Source organism: Puma concolor, chromosome A2 (genome assembly GCF_028749965.1).
Source record: "Puma concolor isolate L17-30 chromosome A2, mPumCon1.1.hap2, whole genome shotgun sequence".
Taxonomy (NCBI): Eukaryota; Metazoa; Chordata; class Mammalia; order Carnivora; family Felidae; genus Puma; species Puma concolor.
The window spans coordinates 156,272,256-156,286,145 of NC_141668.1; the positions used below are offsets into that span (position 1 = coordinate 156,272,256).

Sequence of the window (13,890 nt, forward strand, 5' to 3'; positions counted from 1 at the left end):
TCTGTATGTCTGGTTTTGTTTTGTTTTTTATATTCTACAGGACTTAGAAGTCAAACGCGTTAAAAGAAATTTATAAATCTATGTTACTGGGAACAAAAAGGAAACAGATGTAATGTGAGACATTAATAACATAAAGCGGAGGGACAAAGCTTTACAGGAGTAGAGTTTTGTAAGCAAACTGAAGTCAGGTTGGTATCAATTCAAATTAAATATTATAACTTCATGACATTATATGTAATCCTCACGGTAACCAAAAAGAAAGTATCTGTAGAATATACACAAAAGAAAACGAGAAGGTAATCGAAATACAGAAGTACAAAAAACTTCAACTCAAAAGAAGACAGTAATGGAGGGAGACAAGGGATAAAAAAAGACATACAGAAAACAGAGAGCAAAATGGCAGAAATAAGTCTTTACAAATAAGTAATTACTTTAAATATAAATGGGTTAACTCTCTGATCAAAAGGCACAGACAGAATGAATTAAAAAATCTGATCCAACCATATGCTGTACAAGATACTCACTTTAGATCAAAAGACACAAATTAGTTGAAAAGGAGAGGATGGAAAGATAGTCCGTGCAAATAGTAATCAAAACAGGGCAGGGGTGGCTCTATCAACATCAGATGAAATAGACTTTAAGTCAAAACCTGTTATGAGGACAAACAAGAACACTATATAGTGATAAAAGAGTCAATTCACCAAAAAGCTCAAACACACGAGATATATGTGCACCAAACATCAGAGCCCAAAAACATGAAGGAACACTGAAAGAACTGAAGAGAGAAATAAACATGTCTACAATAACACTTAGAGATTTCAACAGCTCCCTTTCAACAATGGAGAGCACAACCAGACGGAAGATCGACAAGAAAACAGAGAAGCTAAACACCACAGACAAATCAGACCCAGCAAACAAACACTCCACCCAAAACACCACCGAAGATACATTTTTCTCAAGTGTGCATGCATGAACAGTTTCCAAGATAGATTATGTTTAGGCCACAAAACAAGTCTTAACTATGTTTAAAATAACTGTCATACAAAGTATGTTTTCTGATCACGGTGGAATGGATCAGAAACCCTTCTAACCCTCATAACAAGGAAAACCAGAAATTTCATAAATACGTGGAAATTAAACAGCACACTCTTAAACACTACGTTAAGGAAGAAATCACAAGAGAAACTAAAAAATAACTGGAGACAACTGAAAATATACCAAAACTTATGAAATACAGCAAAAGCAGTACACCAAAGGAAATTTACAACTATGAACATACACATTAAAAAAATAAGACCTTAAATCAAGGACTTCACCTTAAAGAACCAGAAAGAGATGAGCAAATGAAACTCAAAGCTAGCAAAGGGAAGCAAATGAAGATTAGAGCAGAGATAAATACAATAAAGTACAGAAAACCAGAGAGACACCATTGAAACCAAAATTTGGTTCTTTGAAAAGATCAACAACATTGACAAACTTTTAGCTATAATGACCAAGAAAAAAAAAGAGAGACTCAACTTACTAAAATCAGGAATGATTCTAGTACATTACTACCAATTCTGAAGAAATAAAAAGGTTTATAAGAGAATTCTAGGAGCATTTGTATGTCAATGAACTGGACAACTACATGAAATGGACACATTTCTAGAAACAATCTACCAAAACGTTAATCTTGAAAAAACAAAATCTGAATAGACCTACAACTAGCAGTTCTCAAAAACAACCCAAAGAATGGGAGAAAATATTTGCAAAGCATCTCTACGAAGGGATTCGTTCCAGAATATATAAAGAACTACCATAACTCAACAAAACAACAACCTGATTAAAAGTGAGCAAAGTACTCGAGAAGATGCTTCTCCTAAGACCTACAAATGTCCAATATGCACATGAAAAGGTGCTCAATGTCATTAGTCACCAGAGAAATGCCAATCAAAACCACTATGACATAGCACTCCACCCCCAAAAAGACGGTTATAATCAAAAAACAAAACAAATCCTGAAAAATCCAAGTGTTGGCAAGGATGTGGAGAAACTGGAATGCGGGTGCACTGCCGGTGGGAATGTAAGACGTGTAGCCACGGTCAAGAACAGGACGGCGGTTCCTTAAAACGTTAAACCTAGAACTATCATACAATCCGGCAATTCCACTTCTAGGTGTTGCCCTAAAAGGACTGAAAGCAGGAACTCAACTACATACTTGCACACCAGGGTTCAGAGCAGCATTATTCACAACAGCTAAAATGCAGAAACAACCCCATGTCCATCCACAGACAAATGGGTAAACGAAATATGGTACATACAATGGAGTGTCATTCAGTCTTGAAAAGGAATGAAATTTTGATACGTGCTGTAACATGGACAGACAGACCTTAAAAACATTAAGTCGGTAAAAGAAACAAGAGCCAAAGGAATAAATATTCTATGATCCACCTACGTGGGGTACCTAGAAAATATAGAGAGAGAGCAAGTAGAACAGTTACCAGGGGCTGACGGGAGAGGAGTTACTGTTTAATGGATACTGAGTTTCTGTTTGGTATGATGAAAACTTCTGGCAACGGTCAATTGTGATGGTTGCACAACACTGTAAAACACATTATACCACTGAACTGCACACTTAAAACCAGTTATAATGATAGATGTTACATATTTTAAGACGTTTTTTGTTTTGTTCCCCCAAGAAACATGTAAGACACATACCAGATTGATTATTACTTGTTTTCCATAAATAATAACTTGTGAATCAAAATGCCTTTGGAAACCATCCATCTAGAAAGAAAAAAGGGTTACACACTTTACCAGATTATACTATAAGAACATTTATACAATTTTTAAAGGATCTCCTTAAACGTCCTATTTGTATATTCAAGAGAATGGCACTACGATTGAGACCAGGTCCCCTAAATACCGTGTGATAAACTAACTCCAAGCCACTCAATTTTGAGCTGCAATACCATACTTTCGTTCTGCGCACAACGTCAAACAGAATACACTAGGTACTCGGAACAGCACGAAGCGGCAAATGTTACGAGAGCTCAAAAATCTAAATTTGCCATCCCGTTCGATCAGCTTGTTCTCTGCATTTCCAACAGGCCGTCCCTACAGCCCGTGGGTCAGAGGTTCACTGGGCGCCAGAACCCAGGAAAGAGGCGGCAGAGATGCTGAATTCTGACGTGCAAGAAATAAATATGTGCTCCACATGCAAACTATGATGCCACTCAGCTCCTATTTTTAGCCAATGAAAAAAGCACAGAAGATACTCACATGATTTGCTACTTTGTTGATCAGCGGCAGCGGTTTGTACTTGAGATTTGGTCTTTGAGACCAGAAAAGTGGTATTGATCCTCGAGTCTAAAAGAAAAGAGAGAGAAATGTGAAAATATGAAAATACACACACACACCTGTCTCAGCTAACTTACTGTCTCAGCTAACTTACTGTCAGGGGCGCGTGTGTGTCACTGCCTACAAAGGAAAAAAAATTAAATACAACCTACAACCATGAAAGAGTCCGTGAACTTGCCTACTCCCCAAGTTCCTATTTTGTAGGAATGTATTCGGAAAGGACTTTTTCTCCTTGGTTTTATGTACCTGGTCCCTGGGCAACAAACAGTTCTGTTTCCCCTAAACTCTAAAATAAATCAATTTATCTACAAGTAAAACTTAGTAAGTTATGTCTTACAGAATATGGTATTATGATAAAACCAGAAACTGCTTTATTCATTCCCAAATGAGTAGTTCATGAACCTGTGAATAGCCTGAGCCACTGCTGTTCCTCTGGAGCAGCAAATGACCCATGACCCCACAAGGAGACAACAAGAGACAGGCTGTCCCACGAAGAAGTGCAGGGTGGGAAAAGCCATCACACGGGCAGGGGCCCCATCACCAGCGCCTTGAAGTCTGGAGGGTGGGGCAGACAGGCGGCTCCCTTCCGTAACCTTTGAATCTCCTCCCCTCCCCTCTCCTCCGGGATTCAATTCAAGGGCAGGTGAGTGCCAGGTTAATGGAGTAGCTTGTACTGAGTGAACTTTTTCCACATTGTAGATGGTGCCGCTTTAAAAAGCAGCAAGGAGGAGGGCAATTTCAACAACAGTGCAGAAGATTACGATCCAAGCAAAAGCAGCAGCTGGCGGGCTGCCTCACAGACACATCCACTTGCCACTTGCCTGCACAAAAGAAGCCCTGCTCCCATTGTAGTGCACAATTTGCTCTGTTTCTACAAAGTTGGCTGCATGGCCTTCGGAATCAATTCCTGAATTGGAAAAAAGTTAAAGTTAACGATATTTATGACGTAAGAAACACATCCAGTTTAACTTGGAAGGAATTAAGTCGACTCTAGTTAGTGAGAAAGTACTTGTAAAAATAAATTTCAGACATACACATGGTCCATGATCAGAAAGCTACCAGTGGCTCACTCCTCTCAACAGGCTTAAGGGGGGTATTAACGACCGATCAATAAACAGGTGAAGTGGGTCACTAATGTGTCAGTTGTTTGTACATACACAATTCCTCTAAAATGGCGTCCTTCAAACTTGAGAAATATTTTCAAGAAAAAACAAATTCTCTGGGGCACCTGGGTGGCTCAGTCAGTTGAGTGTCCAGCTTCAGCTGAGGTCATGATCTCACAGTCCGTGAGTTCGAGCCCCATGTCAGATTCTTTGCTGACAGCTCAGAGTCTGAAGCCTGCTTCAGATTCTGTGTCTCTCCCTCTCTCCCTGTCCTTCCCCTGCTTACACTGTCTCTCTCTCTCAAAAATAAATAAATGTTAAAAAAAATTTTTTTTAAAGTCAAATTTTCAAGGACCCCTGAAAGTATGTCCATAGATCCCAGTTTGAAAAATACTATTTTGAAAGTTAAAACAGCAAATGCAAATGTGGGTCATCAGGTTGACAGTATTTCATTATAATAATGCAAAGGGTCCAACAAACATTTACAATGATTTTAATTATCAAAATGAAAACACAATACCTGGATGGTGCTAGAACCCCTGTAACTTCATGAACATACCCACAAAGCCTAGTTTGAAAACCATTGCTCCAAAGCGTTTAGTCTTGACATCAGTTAGTCCATCCAATTACCTGAAACCTTCCTGTACAATCCTGTTTACATACGCTATTTTCATTATGAAAAGCTTGTAAAGGCAACTTTCAAGCTAGTCTTGAACTCAAATTACCAAGTTATCATTAAGAAATCAATAGATTTGGGGCGCCTGGGTGGCTCCGTCGGCTGGGCGTCCGACTTCGGCTCAGGTCATGATCTCACGGTTGGTGAGTTCGAGCCCTGCGTCGGGCTCTGTGCTGACAGCTCAGAGCCTGGAGCCTGCTTCGGATTCTGTGTCTCCCTCTCTCTCTGCCCCTCCCCTGCTCATGCTCTGTCTCTCTCTGTCTCAAAAATAAATAAACGTTAAAAAAAAATTAAAAAAAAAAATCAATAGATTTTTAATCACCTCAGATATTTCCTAATATCCTATCGGATCTATTTTTAACCACCTCAGATATTTCTTAATGTCCTTTCTATTTGATCTATTTATCAAACAACATTTTGAGGTGAGGTAGCTGTTTTTGTTAATATTGATGGGGACAAAATTACTGAATCAAATTAGCAGTGAAATGCTTTCTCAACACTTTTTCTTTTTCTTAAGATTTTATTTTTCAGTAATCTCTACACCCAACACGGGGCTCGAACTCATGACCCCAAGATTAAGAGTCGCTTGCTCCACCGATGAGCCAGCCAGGCGTGCCTCCCAGCTTTTTAATTTTTCTTTTTCTTTTTTTTTTTTTTTAAGAACTCAATACCTGCTAAAATTACTTGTCAGAAGCATCGTATACTTGGTTCTTTCCGTAATTCCCATTAAGGAATATTTTTAGAAATGAGAGTGAGGTCGGTGTGCATGGAGGGGGTAGGGTGCAGGGAGGGAGGTAGAGAGACAGAAAAGGAGGCAGACCTTTATGAAAAGATTTCTAAGATATATGGATTTAAAAAACGGAAAAAAACAAGGTGCAAGAAAATGGGCAGAGCATACAATCAATGTCTGTAAGAGGAGAAGGAGAACATACAGCCGTAACAGCGTAAAAATGATCTGGAAGGATAAACAGGAACTAACAACTGATTGGCTGGTAGTGGAGGAACATCGAGTGGATGGGCTCAAAAAACGACAAATGTTTTTTGCTGCATATATGCGTATACTTTTTGGTACCTGAACTATGTGAATACGTTACTTACTCAAAAATTTTAATTCAACATACGTCTCCATCCAAAACAATCTACTCAGGAAGGAGTCGCTAACTCCAATTCTGGTTCTGCGATCTTGGCCAGGTCACTTACTAAGTGCCTTTCTTCTGCTAGTTCACCCGTAATAAGGGAATAACCTTGACAACTTCCTGGCCTAAAACTTCTACAATTTATCTAACGGTCCATAGGATTTCATTCCGATATAGCCTGGCCTATAAAAAAAAATAAATAAGTAAGCCGAGTCAGAGAAACTCCTTTTCATAATGTCCCTAATTTTCAAGGCAGCTTTTAAAAGCTGGGTTTAAGCAAATTAGCACGTTGCTAGTACAAGCCCTAGGGGCTAAATGCTCAGAACGCAAATCTTTAAAGCTGCAGGCATAAAGTCAGAGGTCTAGCTTTACGCATGCAAAGGAGCCAAAAGCAATTAAGAGAAAATACTTTCTGACATGAGTTTAGGTTACTGAGAACTACTCAGAGTCCAGCTGGCTTTCAGACATCCGGCAAATAACATGAACAATTCCTCTCAAAGCGGTAAGCAGCAGCCTACAGGGTCTCATTAACATCTCCGCTGTAACTGCAGTAGCTGGGTTAAAGCACAGAAGACCTACCTAATTATTGTAACGAAGCAGGAGATAAATATTTAGTGAGGCTATCAAATGATAATGGAAACAGAATACGAAAGGTTACATGCGAGTCACCGTAGGACAAAACACGGATGAGGGACAGAGACCACCCGGTACTGAATCACGCTGACAAAGTGAACCTCACCTCTTACATAATAGCGCACACCAGCTCTGAAACAACTCCTCCTCGAGATGAGAATCCAATCAAAGTATTTTCCGTTAATAGAACACGAGTGCATAGTAATAACTTAGCTCCATTAAGAAAAATATAACATTTATAGAAATCGTATGCATTATTTCCAGGTGACATTTGAGTCTATTTACCCCAGCCACAACGCCTCCATCTTTAGGAGAAAAAAGGGTGAAAAATATGCATTCTTTTGGCGTTCTTCGTGAATATTCACGAGCCTTTAGCACTGTGCTATTCAACTGTGAAGTTTGGTCAAGTCAGCAAGCCTATATACAAGGACATACAGACAGTATGTTTAAGTGGTTCATTACACTGTTTCTATTTAAATAATATGATTTCCTTTCCCTGCTAGCCTCAGCCGCTTTCTAAAAGTAAAGTATTACCCACATCACCAAAAAACCTACCCTGAATGAAAAACATAACTTTAAAATAGTTTTGCCTTCGAGTAAGAAATGGGAAAAAAAAAGGGGGGGGGGGGAACCTGGCTACTGCAATTTGAAAGAAAAACAAAAATACGTCATATCCGTTAATTACGAATATAAAGTACCCACAACGGTAAGCCCGTGAAGATTTACAGATCAAACTGTGAATTAAGGATTATCCACCAACACACTTTGACTCTACTTTTTCCTTGAAACAGGAAAAGTGAAACTGAAGATGGAAAAAGAGCAGCTCCCTCAAAAGCTTTGCCTAACATAAAAACTGTGTCCCCAACAGACCCGGCAATGGCTCGAGCTGGACACTCGCCCGCTCCCGCTCAGCCGTGCAGAGGCCTCCACCCCTGCAAACTCCCGAGGCACGGGCCTCTCCACCTCATGGCCAGGGTGAAGGAGCTTCTGGAGAGGGCGGACCTCTTCCGTTAAAACGGTGTTATTAGGAGATACAATAAAGAGAAAAAAATACACAGTGTATCGAAGTATTTACAAAAACAGCCACGTCTGGGGAGCTACTGCTTCAGGGACAGAGGACTTGCGGTTGGGCTGAAGGAGATGGTCTGATGCTCTTCGTGCCTCATTATGAATGAAATGCCACTTACTGAACCGTATGCTTAGAATTGGCCAACACGGCCGATCGCAGTGAAGGATGTCTGAGCGTCACAAAAACCATCACATACATGCACACGCCCACTCACGCGTGTGCCCCCAGCACCCCCAAGCACCCAGAGCGGTCAGTCACCCCCCTGCATCTAGCTCCCCTGCGTCCCGCCCTCCAAGTGAGGACCACCACCCACTCAGCCCCATCACTCCCTCGCTGGTCTTTCTAGCTCTGCACCGAGCAATCTGCGGTTGAGGCGGATCGTTTTTAACCCTTCTCACATAAAAGGAACTCTCCTGCGTATGCTCTCCGGGCTCGCCGTATCTGTTCCACGACACGGGTGCGGCTCGCTTGCTGCTACGGCCGTGTTCTATCCACCGCGTGCCTACTGGCCGCACTGGCTTGTCCGTCCTACTGTCCAGGCTGCTTCCGGTTCTAGCTGGCATCGGTGGGGCGGCAAACGTCCCGGCACCCGGACGTGGGGACGGCACTGGCAGGCCACGGGCTATACTTGTCATCTGATTGTATCAGGAAGTGCCAAGTTCTCTAAAGGACGACTCTGACTCTTGGTCTCTACCAATGCTTCATCTGCCTGTACGGGTAACAGAAAGACAGGCTTCTTTCATCGTCTCAACGGCCTTATCTTCCTTCCTTCCTCATTTATTTGGGTTTGCCCCATGCTTCTTTTTTATAGGTAACACTTTCTTAACATGTAACTTGACTCAATAAATTATCTACGAACTTACTGTCCAACTTCAGAACAGTACCGAAACCCTGAGTCTAATTATCTGTTCCTTCTCCAACGCAGCCAAGTATTTTCTTGCCCAGAAGTAAGCAGGCTCCGCGCTGTCAGCACAGACATGAGACATGTCGAGCCTGACGTGGGGCTCGATCTCACGAACCACGAGCTCACGACATGAGCCGAAATCAAGAGTTGGACACTTAACCTGAGACACCCAGGCACCGCTTCATCCTGCCTTCTAATTTCACCACCCGCGACCGTGGCTTAAGAATACACGGCCTGCTTATATTTGAGTTTTATAAAAAAGCACCACATTCTTGATAAACTTCAGCCCTTATTTCCACCAGTAGGTTCCCGAGATTCATGCTGGGACCGCGTGAGCCAGTAGTCCCCTCCTCCTCAGTGCCCTGCGCCATCTGTAAGGACCACGCTGCGAAAGCCCTAACTCTTCTCTGACGGAACTCACGTTAGGCTAGTAAGTGGTGCTGTGAACACTCCCGTAAACACCTCCTGGTATAAACCTACTGGGTAGGCACAGGGGAAGTTCTGGTAAGTCCACAAGAGAATGGTGAACAAACAAAATGATGGTACTGAGGGACACGAGCGGTATGAATTCCTAATGATTCATCCCTCTCTTTGACCTGATACCATCAGATGTAACACTGACTCATCCTGAGCTCCCAATTCACTTTTCCTTAGAACCCACAGCACCGAAGAAGAATCCGAGGCAGTATTTATTCTTTCCCTCCTTCACCCATTCCCTATTTCGGGCCAGGGCACAAAGATGAGTCAGACAGGAGCCTGCCCTTAGAGAACTAAGCGTAGCATAGAATAGGACGGAGTGCTTTACGAATCATTTCCTCTGATTACAAGACAAATCTACATACACTTTAGAAAATCCAGAGAGCACGGAAGAAACGAGAAAGTAAAAATCGTACAGCATCTCATCACCATGATGTAACTTCTACCACGTGAGTACATTTACTCCCTTCCGGTCTTTACCAGTGAGTTCCGCCCAGGGCCATCCACTGCCACTCGGGTGCCCATGCCACACTTTCTCAGCCTGCAACAATCCTCTCTCGCTCCACTCACACCACTGTTTCCTGTTCCTCTGGGGGAACGAGAGCCAGGCCCACATGCTCCCACCGCACCTGTCTGCCAACTAGCATCCGCGTACACACGTCTGCTTCCCACCCACAATGGCAGAGGGCCCGGGCACCAGCCTCCACCTGTCACACGCTCACAGACATGACTGCAGCGTGTGACTGTGCTCTCACCTTCCGTTTTCCCCTTCTCCAAATCCTTCTCATCGGCATCTGGTAACATCTCCCATTTGGGGAGGAGGGTGGGGGAAGCAGGTACGTAAGGTCCCTCTCGAATGCCCGTATTTGACCAACCAGCACCCGATGACCCCCGTGCCTGCAGACGGTCTTCTCACTTGCTTCGGGGACCCCGCGCTCACTTGCGTGGTCCCCTCTTCCTCACTGGCCTTGGCTGCTTCATTTTCATTTCTCCCGCCCTTCACGCTCCCTCACACTGACGCCCCCACTCCACAGGCCCTTTGTCCTCACTGAGGCCTACAGTCCGTGGCTCTAGCATTTCCTCGCTCTCTAGAACTCCCTCCAGGCCACCTTCTCTGTTTCTCCAAGACCTTTTCTCTTCTCTACGCGTATTCCTTCGATCAGCTCATCAGCTTTGTGGCTTTTTGAATGCCGTCTGTGCCCAGAGGACTGTCAAATTTATATCTCCAACGTGAACTTCCCTCGCAGAGGCCAGTCCCTGAATCCATCTGCTTCCATGACACCCCTACTTAGAAGCCACACAGACCTCAAGCTCAGCGCGTCCCAATGGGACTCTGGACCCTCTGGCCTCCCTCCCGCCTCCAGGCTCTTCCACACTCCAGAGGAGGGCTCCCTTCCACTTACTCTGGCCATGGACCTCGGATTCATGCTAAACCCCCTTCTTGCATTCTCCACGTACAATTTGTCAGAAGGTTCTAGAACCTGGCCACCTCCACCAGTGTCACTGCTACGGTCCTGGTCCCGGGTACCACGACCTCTCACACCTGGATTACTGCAACTGTCTCCCAATTATCCCCTGTATCCTCCCATGGCCGCCTTTGGCCTGTTCTCTGTCTCCGTCACAGTGACCGTCTCACCATGCCAGTCCTCTCGGCGAATCCCAAGTTTCTTGTCATGGTTACACTGCAGACAAAGCGCACAAGGCCGGGCATAACCTGGACTCGGCTCCTCCCCCGAGAGGCTCCCACCTCCCCCTTTCCTGCCTCCAGGCCTCTGTTCCCGCCTATCTCTCTCCATGCATGTCAAACACTGAAACTGCGTTAAACAAAGGCGAATTTAAGGCTTTAGATTTAAAGCTAAACAAACAGATAGGCTGTTTCTAAAATCACCCAGAAAAAGTAATCTCATCTGATATTGCTGTCCATCTGTCCATTCACAATCTCATTTTAGAAACACACACACACACACACACACACACACAACTGTCCCAAATCCCTAAAAGCACTACCTAGATATGTTGCTTATTTCAGTTTTAGGAGAACTTGGAAATATTCCAGGGAAGGGGAGGGGGCACAGACACCGAGTAAACAAGAGCTTTCATCCCCAGAGTTTCTGATTTTTATTCTCCCACAACTGTGAAAAATGTTTCCTCCAAACTTTTTCTGCTTTTCTTTAAGTATAACAAGAATAATTTAAAGACATCATATTAACGTAATGAGCATATAAACCACAGACTGTTTCCTTAGTAAACTTCTTGGGGGTACCTGATACAAAGATCACCTCCGTTTCTGCAGGGAAATCACAGTGCTGACTATGGGCACTCAGTGGCAGACTTCTCCTTTAACGGCAGCTCACTCTGCTTCCCTATTTTAATCCTGATGTCGCTGGTAAGTTTTTAAAGTGAACCAACAGGGTGTCCGGGTGGCGCAGTCGGTTAAGAGTTAAGCCGACTCTTGATCCTGGCTCAGGGCATGATTTTGCTGTTCCTGCTACTGAACCCTACATCGGGCTCTGCACTGACAGGGTGGGGCCTGCTTGGGTTCCTCTCTCTCTGCCCTTGCCCCGTGAGCACACACTCGCTCTCTCGCAAAATAAGTAAATATTAAAAAAATATAAAATGAACTTACAATTGGATACTCATGATTAATTCTGCATGTGCGCAGACCTTCCCCGGTGAGCATTATTCTTTGTGTAGCATCTATTCTCACAGATTCGTTATTTCGCATAACCAATATAATTTTTCATGTTCGTTCTCCTCTCCACATCGCTGGTCACCCTAGTTCCTCAATCTAACTTTTTTAAGGGGAAGGGGAAGTCTTCCTTTTAATAGCCAGGCTCAAACTACTCTTTGAACTACTTCGTTTATTGGGACAGAATCGAATGAAGACAAAACAAAGTGTGCGTACTCCTTCTTTAAACCGCCAGCCCCAGAATTCTTGAACAGAGAGAATAATTCAGTCTAAAGAGCTCATTAAAAAAAAAAAAAAAAAAAAAAAAGGAAGGGGACCCATGTATATAACCACTATTCTAAGATTTTTTTTATGTTAATGGCGGTTTGATTTTGTTATCAAAAGCAATTTCTGTTAATTCTAAAATGCTTTCCTCATACAACTGGGATTGTTCCTAAATCTGCCCCATGAAAAATACTGACATAAAGACTGCCACATTAACCGAGGAGCGACGCTATGTAAGGATACAGCCATGTAACACGGGAAGAGCAAACCGGTGGACCTGAAATGAAGAGACACATTACATTTAGGAATAAATATGCTTTCAAAATAAACAAAAAGGTGCTACATAAAATGTCTTCATACTATACAAAAATATTTGCACGTCACGGAGGTAACATGCAAATACAACCAGGTATGAAGCTTATGGATAACTTTCTATTTAAAGAAAAAAAAAAATGTCTCTAATGTCCCCTTGTCTTTTCAATTAAAAATGTTTAAGAACGTGATACGATCATTTGGGCCTAAGTGTTCAGATTCTGGAACGCTAAAAAGCTACGTGAAGCTGCAGGAGGTTTATCCCCCTTCCCATCCTCTTTGCCGAGGACGACTCGACTGCTCCAGGGAAAAGAGACACCCCTGCTAACTGCTGGAAGCTCATACGCCTCTTCCAAAAAAGCACAGCAAATGCCAAGAAGTAAAGACACTGGGCAAACCTATGTACCCAGATTCAATATGCTACGCTTCCTGGCTGGGCTTCCCTGTTCACGCCGCATGTGCACGAACGAAGGACAGAGGAAGGTGACATCTGTGCGTGTCTCTCCTGGATGACTGAAGACCAACGCAGAGCTCTCACTTTCCCAGGGACCTCCTGGGGCCCCTCACTTCCCATCACTCACCCACCGAGGCCCATTCTCTCTCTCTCTCTCTCTCTCTCTCTCTCTCTCTCCCTTACTCATAGAAAGCAATGCATTTTTATGCAAGTATTTTTTCTCTTTTAAGGCTTCTGTAGGAGATCAGAGTAAATTAACTGGGCTTCTTCAAACCAGAAAATGGGAGGGGGTAGACCTGTCAAAGGTTGTAAGTTATAAAGTGAGTTCAATGAGAAGTGTTTACTAAAATCCCTGGTAATTAGGCAGCCATTTTGTAATACGTATTCAATTAAAACTCGGACTACGACAAGCGAGTTTTATCTAGCAGACCTCACCTCTGGCTGCGCAGAAAGTTCTCTTAGAAGATGACCATTCCATACAAACCGCTGATCTGCCTGAGAGAGAAGATTTAAAATTAATAAAATGTCTCCTGCCAACCTGAGTTTCTACGGAGAGAAAACTATGAAACGATCTATGTCTCCACCTGGTGGCTACACGCAGGTCTCGCTGACCGGCCAAGCAGAATCTCCCCTCAAATCCGCCCCTCCTCGGGGTATCTCAGGTCTCCCCAGCTCAGGCCAGTGATGGGGGCCCAGAGAAAAACCCATGCGTCCTCTGGAATCTGTCCTTCTCTTACCTGTAGTCAACTGCCAAGTCCTCCTAAATCTTCCAAATCCACCCTATCTCCTGCATCTCTGCTCCCACTGCCCTGGCCAACACTTGACTCCAATCTA

The 13,890-nt window shown here is 43.4% G+C and overlaps 1 protein-coding gene across 1 annotated transcript in view; it reads right to left on the reverse strand.

Annotated features, from left to right (window-relative positions):
* Positions 1 to 13,890, reverse strand: part of SACM1L (SAC1 like phosphatidylinositide phosphatase) — a 58,592-nt gene that overhangs the window by 18,842 nt on the left and 25,860 nt on the right. The window contains exons 5-10 of the mRNA XM_086698439.1: positions 13,492 to 13,551; positions 12,534 to 12,567; positions 6,994 to 7,095; positions 4,161 to 4,246; positions 3,262 to 3,348; positions 2,698 to 2,766 (exon numbers count right to left, since the gene is read on the reverse strand). Coding sequence (XP_086554565.1) covers positions 2,698 to 2,766; positions 3,262 to 3,348; positions 4,161 to 4,246; positions 6,994 to 7,095; positions 12,534 to 12,567; positions 13,492 to 13,551 — 438 coding nt within the window. The remainder of the gene's footprint in view (positions 1 to 2,697; positions 2,767 to 3,261; positions 3,349 to 4,160; positions 4,247 to 6,993; positions 7,096 to 12,533; positions 12,568 to 13,491; positions 13,552 to 13,890) is intronic.